The sequence below is a fragment of the Oncorhynchus clarkii genome, chromosome 28, assembly GCF_045791955.1.
Source record: "Oncorhynchus clarkii lewisi isolate Uvic-CL-2024 chromosome 28, UVic_Ocla_1.0, whole genome shotgun sequence".
Lineage (NCBI taxonomy): Eukaryota > Metazoa > Chordata > Actinopteri > Salmoniformes > Salmonidae > Oncorhynchus > Oncorhynchus clarkii.
Genome location: NC_092174.1, coordinates 33,532,358 through 33,541,963, shown reverse-complemented (window position 1 = coordinate 33,541,963; position 9,606 = coordinate 33,532,358). Strand labels below are relative to the sequence as shown.

The following is a 9,606-nucleotide window of genomic DNA, read 5'->3' as shown; positions in this document are numbered from 1 at the left end:
AATAGAGATTGCATCATCTGTGGATCTGTTTGAGCGATATGCAAATTGGAGTGGGTCTAGGGTTTCTAGGATAATGGTGTTGATGTGAGCCATGACCAGCCTTTCAAAGCACTTCATGGCTACAGAGTCAGTAGTCATTTAGGCAGGTTACCATGGTGTCTGGGACTATGGGGGTCTGCTTGAAACATATAGGTAAAACAGACTCAGCCAGGTACAGCTTGAAAATGTCAGTGAAGACACTTGCCAGTTATTGACTAGACTGGTGGGTGGTGGGCATGCAAGCAGCTCGGGCTGGCTGGTCGGTCTGGCTGAAGTTTGATAGAGGATGTCTTAATAAAGACAATAAAAAGTCTGTATTTTTTCAAGAGTTGTTCATTTGTTAGGCTACTGGTTAAAGGTGCAACACAACATGTATTATTGAATTACCTTTGATCTAGTTCAGTCTTATTAATCACTTAAACATGTTTAATAATTGATAACCTAACTTGATGTCTGTGGGCATTTTTGCTGACTTTTTGTTGTTCTAAATACAGACGTTAGAAGGGCCATGGGTCATATTTGATTGTGTAGAAATGCAGAAAATGTGCTTTAGATGCCCCCAAAATGGGAGGACTCCACAGACCCCCACCAAGTTATGTACCCGCCACTTCTAAAATCAAAGTTGCGCCCCTGCTTTTTCCCTAACGTTAAACATTTTAAACGTCAACGACAATGTGGCATGTAGGTCCCAAGGATCCCGCATAGCACGGACCTTGGTTGAATACGGGCGCATGCGCTTACAGAACAGTTCCTGACAGTGCTGCAGTAGCAGTCCACAGGCCGTTGGCGTCTGAGGGACACTGATCGTATCTGATTGTACTGGAGAATTGGAAACTAGAAAGTTTCATTATTATCCACGACATTTGTTTCACTATGGATTCGCTCAGACGGTTTCAGGATGACGGGTATAAAAACTGGATTAAAACGACCATGGGTCTGAATTGTCTTAAAATGCGACTTGGAGGTTTCCTGGAAAACGAAATCGAGATTTACCACCGTGAACTCCGAAAAAATGTAAACATTAATTTAAATGGAGCTATGGAGAACACAATGTCTAACCAGGTGATTAAAAATGATATCTGACGGAGTTACAATGTAAAATGATCTCAAAGAATAGTAATAACCATTGGCTCACTGTAGCCTGGATCTCACTGCATGCTTGTTACTTGCTGTCACTTTGACCTCACAGAAGACATGTCAAAAACCTGACACTTCCAAACCTAACAATAATGCACCCTTCCTGGTGAAATGTCCTTTTATTTCTTAAAAGTTCACTTTTAGAATGATTACAATCCTAAATAAATAACAAAACTGTTAATGTAGGTTCATACAGTGTGTAAAGAAGAAGTGTGTGAGCAATGGAGAGTTGGGATCTTGGCTAACCATAAAGGCGGACAGGTGTACTGGAATCACACCAACCCGTACCTGTGGCCTACAAGGAAATGGGAGGTGGCCAAGGTAAAGCAATGAGTAATGGTCTGGCTGTACATATCATGTGTTTTACATATTGTAATGATCCTGCTGTTAGTCGTTGGTACGTTATTGTAGTGTGTGTCTGTGTGTGTTTGTATAGGTCCACATGAACGGTGGAAACGGGAAGCACACCAGAGTGGAGGAGTTTGACATCTCTGCATTCCTCAACCTAAAGTCCCATTGCCTCCACTTTCGCAAATTTGCCAAACCCCATCTTTTCACACCGGTAAACATTCTCACATGCATGCATGCACACACACATACACACACTCACACATGTGCATGCTTACCTGTGTGTTCTTGCATGTGTGTGTGCGCAGGGGACCAACGTGAGGAACAAGGTAATGTACTCGGATGACTTCCGGGTGGAGAGGAAGGATTTAGAGTTGTTCCTTGGGCGAATCAAAGAGCTTGGCCAGGCTCTGGAAACACACTCCTCCGAATTGAGGAAGCTGGCAGAGGAGATCGAACAGGTTTGTGTGTTTGTGCTGGTAAATCAACACTCAACTTTTCACATTAGCAATCTGATCGGTAGTAAATCTGGTCAACTATTCACTATCTTTTCACTATATTTTCCCCAGCTCCAGAATACAGACTTCAGTTTTATTGAGAACCAGTTTGGAAAAAATAGGTTGGAGGGCAATGCGGAGGGCAATGCGGAGGGCAATGCGGAGGGCAATGCGGAGGGCAATGCGGAGGGCAATGCGGCAGAGGAGGGCTGGAACAACAGGTACTAAAGGAAAAGATGGAGTGTCTGACCCAACGCTATGAAGAGGACATAGAGACAGCCCTTACTATAAGACACACACACACACACACACACACACACACTGTAAGACAGACAGACACACACACTGTAAGTCCCCTCACACACACACACAACACACACACACAGCCTCACTGTAAGACACCTCAAATGTGTGTGTTTGTGTGTGTGTGTGTGTGTACCTCAAGGTGGACGAGTTGCAATGTGTGAGAGTGTTTCTGGAGGGGAACAAGGACCTGCAGGTGAGCCTGGGACCACAGTGGGAGAGACTGAGAGAGGAGCAGGAAAAAAGTGGACTTACTCAACGACAGAGTGGACACATTGGAGAGGAATACACACACACACGGTGAGAGAGGGAGAGGAACATAGAGAGAGAGATGGATCCAACACCACTCAGAGAGAGAGTCTGACTGACTGACTGAAGAGAGAGTTACTGAGGGATCCAGCCCTAGCCATGCAGCTATGTGTTGTGTGTTTTCCAGATCCTGAGTTCGCTACTGAAGGCCTCAAATATAAGAAACATCTGTATGAAGAGGCCAAGAGGCAGGGCTGTCCTCCGCCCATCTTCTCAGAGATAAAGGAAGCCCTCGCTAGGTCAGAACCTTTACCCTAGCCATAGTCAGGAGAAACTTTTGGCTTTTATCCAAATCTGTGCTGTTATAAGCAGATATCTTATGCTGGGTTGTTTTATTATATCATGTGTGTTATCTTTATAATATAACTAAACAGCTCTATCAAAACTCATTCATTGGAAATAAATACTCCATTATTATGTGTCTCTCCAAAGACTGACCATTTAACTTTTCTCAAATTGGGCATGTCCAGGTTACAGGGGTCGTGTGAAGGTGAGAGGTCTGATGTTTGAAGGTACTCAGGTGTGCGGAAATTCGAAGACCGCGCTCCAGGAAGTGGCTAAACTGGCCTTGTAGCACCTGAGCCAGCTAGCCAATGACGGCGCTAATCTGAGTGAGCTAGCCAATGACACAGAGGAGGCAGAGGCATCCAGTAGCCAGACGGACAAACCACATAGCCTCTCATGCACAGGTACTGTATTCCTCAGCCAATCCAATTTATAGTATTGTATCTGTTATAAGATAATGTCATCATATTAGCATGTTTCTCAAACAACTAATTATCCTAAGTCAGTGAGCTGCTATTGGTGTCTGACTGTTTCCTCTCTACCATGTGACTCTGTCTTCAGGCTCCATGTTCTTTGGTAGTGTCACTGTGGTCCTCAAAACTGATGTCACCTCTGGAGAGGGGCATTCTGGGAAGACAGAGGCTGTTGAGTTTGCCTACAAGAAACTAGCTCTCCTGTTGGATGTACCAGAATCAGGTTAAAGAGCCCACCACTGTACAGTAATGTACATCTACCTTTACTGTTTTGTCCCACGTCCATCAAAATGCTTGTTGTCATGGAAACTCGTTTCTTCTTTTGTACCTCAGCTTCACCCTATAAGGATGTGGTCCTGGAGCACTGTCATATGCGGGATGTCCCACCCCCAGAGGAGGCCCTCCAATCTGATGCAGAGAGGAGGAGCTACCACTGCGCCCTCCGATTCACTGGACCAATCACCTTCTATGCCCCAGGTAACGTCACATTTAGTAGGCCAAATGGATACTTTACAATGTTCTGTTTTATGGTGTATTGCATGTAATATACTGTGTGTATGTCATGTATATAGATATGTACTGTAGGTATTGTATAATGTTTAAAATATGACGGTTTGTCTGGTTGACTCCAGAGGGTTCCAGAAAAAAGACCCCGTTGCGGCAGCAGGCAGATAAAGTGGCCCTCCAGCGGCTGTCCGGGGTCCTCGGCAGTAAGGAAGTGGTGGGAGCAAACTACGTAAGCGCCCTTAAAGAGCTTTTCGAGGCCCAGACCCCACCTCTGGACATGGCTGATTATGACGTCACATCCCACCAGCTCCCATGATACCTAGCTTGCAGACCCCCGAAAGTCAGGTTGTCCCAGTGTCAACCATGGACACCTCAGTTACTATGGACTCCATGGATACCACGGTCACCATGAATACCATGGAGACCCAGGGAGGAGGAGACCCCCGCCAAACCACACCCACTCTCCCAGAGGAGCGTACCGTCTCTTAAGGTACACAGAATCACATTCAAACTCGCATAGCTTTATTGTCCATTTCTTGTAAACGGACAACTTTGTACCCAGAAAAATATATGTTTAAGAATAAGACAACAGTGAGCACTGTTGAACGAACACAAAGAAAGAAGTGAGCATTAAGTCAATTAAAACAAGAGTGTGCAAAAGTGTAAGGTCCCTTCATCTGTCCTACCTTTTTCAGATGGCTGGCGGTTCTTTGCGTGTGTGACGGTACGTGTGCAGAAGGACCTCACCCCACAAGAGGCGTCTACTCAAGAGGGAGCGCTACAGGCTGCAGTCTGCTCCAGGGCCTGTCTCTGGATCCTCCACCTACAGCGGGTACACTACACACCTTACATGGGGGACAACTTCAGGTAGACTGACCTTAGATCGGTACGGGGACAACTTCGTCGTACTTCGTTGGTTAGTGGATGTTGCTGTGACTCAACTCGTTGCTACCAGTGGAGGACTGTAACAACAGCAGAGGGAAATCACAGGTGCACTCTGGGAATCGTAGGCGAGCTCACGTTCCACAGCCCAGGTTACTTAAAAAACACTTTATATTTCATTACTATGTCACATTTGATGAGACGTAGACATTGGTTATGAAGGGTAGTTGCAGTGATCATGTCTTACACTCACATGAAACCAGTGGTGTAGTGGATTGTAAACGCTGTTTACCCACCTTTTGCGCCAAAATGCATTGAAACTGAAGAGAGCGTTACTTTACTCACCCTCTCTTTCACTTTCTCAGAGGCAGCCCCTAAAAAGCAGCAGGCAGAGCATTGGGCAGCTAAGGAAGCCCTGAGGTGCCTGAGTGGGATCCTGAGTGGGGTTGTGGGCAGGGACAGCAGTGGAGTGGGTCTGAACTACAAAGGGAACCTCCAGGAGCTGCTGGCAACCATGGAGGAGGAGCTGAACCAAAGTACAAAACTACAGAGGCTAACAAAAATAGTACTGGAGCAGGTTAGTCTGGACCTCTTTCTCTCTCTGTTTCTCTCTCTCTCTGTTTCTCTACTCTCTTCTCTCTCTCTCTTACTCTCTCTCTCTACTCTCTTACTCTCTCTCTACTCTCTTCTCTCTCTCTCTCTTTCTCTTACTCTCTCTCTCTCTACTCTCTTACTCTCTACTCTCTTACTCTCTCTACTCTCGTGCTCTCTCTCTCTCGCTACTCTTTCTCTCTACTCTCTCTCTCTCTCTACTCTCTCTCTTCTCGCTCTACTCTCTCTACTCTCTCTCTCTTTCTCTCTCTACTCTCTACTCTCTTACTCTTTTTCTCTCTCTACTCTCTCTCTACTCTCTCTCTCTACTCTCTCTCTCTCTACTCTCTCTCTCTCTTTCTCTCTACTCTCTCTCTACTCTCTCTCTCTCTCTCTCTCTGTACTCTCTCTCTCTCTCTCTACTCTCTTTCTCTCTACTCTCTCTCTCTTTCCTCTCTCTCTCTCTCTCTCTACTCTCTCTTTCTCTTTCTCTCTCCATTTCTCTCTGGTTCTCTACTGTCTCTGTCCCTCTCTTATGCAGATCAGGTGACAGGGGAAACTTCTGGCTATACTCTATAGTCTGACAAGTTAGTGGTGTTAGTTTTCAGTTAGTGATACTGTTGCCATGGAGACAACACCTGAATATTCGGGCCCGCCTCCCACCCAAGAGATCTCAGTGATTAAGACTGGGGGAGAGACGGAAGGTGTGTGGTGTGTGAGGATGTGTCTGTGGAGCAGTGGTATGAGTGGAGGGTGGAGGTCCGACTAGACCACGATATCTTCCACAACCAGAATCTTTTCAGCCCTAAGAAAGAGGCAATCTGCCAGTCCTACCACAGTCTGGGCACCGTAGGGAGATCTGTCAGCCTGGTACTGATGAGCAATCAATTCCTTTACATTTGACATACAAAATAAGCTAAATACGGTGTATACAGTACCTGTCAAAGGTTTGGACACACCTACTCATTCCAGGGTTTTTCTTTATTTTTACTATTTTCTGCATTGTATAATAATAGTGAAGACTTTAAAACTATGAAATAACACATATGGAATCATGTAGTAACTCAAAGTGTTAAACAAATCAAAATGTATTTTATATTTGAGATTCTTCAAAGTAGCCACCCTTTGCCTTGGTGACAGCTTTGCACACTCTTGACATTCTCTCAACACTTTTGATAAAAAAATTCCATACATGTTATTTCATAGTTTTTATTTCATAATAATCTTCACTATTATTCTAAAATGTAAATAATAGTCAAAGTAAAGAAAAACCCTTGAATGAGTAGGTGTGTCCAAACTTTTGACTGGTACTGTATGTATAAAGCTTCTCATAAATACAGATGAGCTGAGCCACAAATCATTATTTCACATTTTAAAAACGAGTTACACTACACTTGGACTTTCAGTCAAAACAGACAACATAATATCGATTTCTCTTCCCCGCTATCCTCGCTCCCCCTTTTCTCCCCTCCTGTCTCCTTTCTCCCCATCCCTCCCTCTATCTCCACCTTTTCTCCCCTCCTCCTGTCTCCTTCCTTCCCATCCCTCCCTCTCTCTCCCCCTGTTTTTCCCCTTCTCCTGTCTCCTTCCTCCCTCTCTCTCCCCCTGTTTCTCCCCTCCTCCTGTCTCCTTCCTCCCTATCCCTCCCTCTCTCTCCCCCTGTTTCTCCCCTTCTCCTGTCTCCTTCCTCCCTATCCCTCCCTCTCTCTCCCCCTGTTTCTCCTATTCTCCTCTCTCTTTTCTCCCCAGGCAGATTTGATTGACGGGCTGCAGCCTCACTGGAACCTGTCAGCCGGCATGCCAGAGGGCGCTATCTCAACTGGCTCCTTTTATTGGCTGCTGTGGTCCTGTGACCCCAACCGGCAGCACTGAGGAGGCGGTGCATTGGCTCCAGATTCTGTTGGATGGGGCATGCCTTACATCTGCTAACTCCGCCCTTTAAGGTGCTCATGACACACAAAAAGCCTTGAATTCACTGTTAGTTGGCAGAGATGTTCCTTAAAGCTGATGTGATTGACAGGTATAGTATGCAGACTCGAGGTCAGAGGAATAAGAAAACCATTAGAGCCCAACTCAGCCAGCGCTTACTGGGCCTACTGGGGAAGGACGAGATGGGTCAGTACCACACACACACACACAAACTGTTATTATGGCCAGAGATAGCTCAGTCGCACAGGGTTCACCTTGTTTAATACTGACACACACACATAATGTCCACTTCACTAGACACAAACACACACTCACAATACAGTATTGTGAACCCTCCACAGACTCCAGCAGAGGTACCTCAGTGAGGAACGTTCTAGATGAGTGATTTGTGAAGAGAGGTCTGGAGAAACCTGGGTTTGAGGACAAAACTTCTGGGACCAAAGTCACCTTCTCCACCCCTCTACTCTGCTCCTATACAGGTAGGCCTCTGAAACTTACATACATACACACACACACACATAGTCAGGTTATTTTCTGATTGGCTGTTCTCTCTGTCTCTCAGAAGATTGGCAGGCCAGCCAGGAGAAAGCTCAGAAGAGATTGGTCGAAGAATTGCAGAGGCGGGTCAAATACCTGCTTGACGGAAACACCAACTGAGAGCCCAAAGACCAATCATAAAGATAGTTTACCTACACTTGGCTCCAGCATGGAACGACAACATGTCCTCTATTTCCCAGCCTGGATATCTCTCCTCCGAGTTTCCCCTCATTCCTCTCCTCTCTGGGTTTCATCTGGCCTGTGGTGTTGGTGGTAGATGTTTGTGTGTATTATTATGGCTATAGAACTATGTTCAGGTTTGGTCCTGATATTAAATGATCTTACTTTTAGCAGCTCTTTGCTGTTTAATTTTACTCTATGAAGGTTTTGCAGAGTCTAACATAACGAATGCACTTTTACATTTTAGCCATTTAGTCATTGTACTGGTCCCCCTGTGGGACATCAAACTCACCCCAGGTGTCCTCTTTTTCAAACATGTAATAATGACCAAAGCTCTAAATAAGAAGGCTTCTCTCTGATCATGAAAATACCCTCCACTACCTCGAACGATGTACTGCACATGTCTATCTTATGGGGATCACTGGTGTAACCATGGGGAAATGGGGATCACTGGTATAACCATGGGGTAATGGGGAACACTGGTATAACCATGGGGTAATGGGGAACACTGGTGTAACCATGGGGTAATGAGGATCACTGGTGTAACCATGGGGTAAAGGGGAACACTGGTGTAACCATGGTGTAATGGAGATCACTGGTATAACCATGGGGTAAAGGGGAACACTGGTGTAACCATGGTGTAATGGAGATCACTGGTGTAACCATGAGGTAATTGGGATCACTGGTGTAACCATGGGGTAATGAGGATCACTGGTGTAACCATGGGGTAAAGGGGAACACTGGTGTAACCATGGTGTAATGGAGATCACTGGTGTAACCATGAGGTAATTGGGATCACTGGTGTAACCATGGGGTAATGGAGATCACTGGTGTAACCATGAGGTAATTGGGATCACTGGTGTAACCATGGGGTAATGGGGATCACTGGTGTAAACCATGCTGTCACTTGGGTAACCATACCGTCACAGGTGTAAACCCTACCGTCATGGGTGTAACCATACCGCCACTGGGGTAACCATACCGTCACTGGGGTAACCATACCGTCACAGGTGTAACCATACAGTCACTGGGGTAACCATACCGTCACTGGGGTAACCATACCGTCACTGGGGTAACCATACCGTCACTGGGGTAACCATACCGTCACAGGTGTAACCATACAGTCACTGGGGTAACCATACCGTCACTGGTGTAAACACTACCGTCATGGGTGTAACCATACCGCCACTGGGGTAACCATACCGCCACTGGGGTAACCATACCGTCACTGGGGTAACCATACCGTCACTAGGGTAACCATACCGCCACTGGGGTAACCATACCGTCACTGGGGTAACCATACCGTCACTGGGGTAACCATACCGTCACAGGTGTAGCCATACCGTCACTGGGGTAACCATACCGTCACTGGTGTAACCATACCGCCACTGGGGTAACCATACCTCCACTGGGGTAACCATACCGTCACTGGGGTAACCATACCGTCACTGGGGTAACCATACCGTCACTGGGGTAACCATACCGTCACTGGGGTAACCATACCGTTACTGGGGTAAGTCTATTATCACTACTCTTAGTCTTTTGTATGGTTGGCTAAGAGTGTGAGTAATGTTGGGAGAATAGTATGG

The 9,606-nt window shown here is 46.0% G+C and overlaps 1 protein-coding gene and 1 long non-coding RNA gene across 2 annotated transcripts; both read left to right on the top strand.

Moving 5' to 3' along the window:
* Positions 1–807: 807 nt before the first annotated feature.
* Positions 808–1,738, top strand: LOC139387561 (uncharacterized). The gene is made up of 3 exons (XR_011629191.1): positions 808–1,101; positions 1,363–1,497; positions 1,613–1,738. It is a non-coding gene; the product is annotated as an uncharacterized lncRNA (long non-coding RNA).
* Positions 1,739–2,480: 742 nt separating this feature from the next.
* On the top strand, positions 2,481–8,185 carry LOC139386761 (uncharacterized). The gene is made up of 13 exons (XM_071132572.1): positions 2,481–2,520; positions 2,761–2,872; positions 3,104–3,123; positions 3,480–3,614; positions 3,725–3,868; positions 4,024–4,127; positions 4,222–4,388; positions 4,594–4,730; positions 5,146–5,357; positions 7,121–7,314; positions 7,392–7,486; positions 7,642–7,779; positions 7,863–8,185. Exons 1-10 carry the CDS (start codon positions 2,481–2,483, stop codon positions 7,241–7,243), a joined length of 1,194 nt encoding a protein of 397 aa, XP_070988673.1. The 3' UTR covers positions 7,244–7,314; positions 7,392–7,486; positions 7,642–7,779; positions 7,863–8,185.
* The last annotated feature ends 1,421 nt before the right edge of the window (positions 8,186–9,606 follow it).

Bases quoted from the DNA above. Each gene is read 5' to 3' on its own strand.
- LOC139386761 (XM_071132572.1), top strand. From the start codon at position 2,481: ATGTGTGAGAGTGTTTCTGGAGGGGAACAAGGACCTGCAG. The intron at 2,521-2,760 runs GTGAGCCTGGGA...TGTGTTTTCCAG, and splicing joins AGGGGAACAAGGACCTGCAG to ATCCTGAGTTCGCTACTGAA. The intron at 3,615-3,724 runs GTTAAAGAGCCC...TTTGTACCTCAG, and splicing joins GTTGGATGTACCAGAATCAG to CTTCACCCTATAAGGATGTG.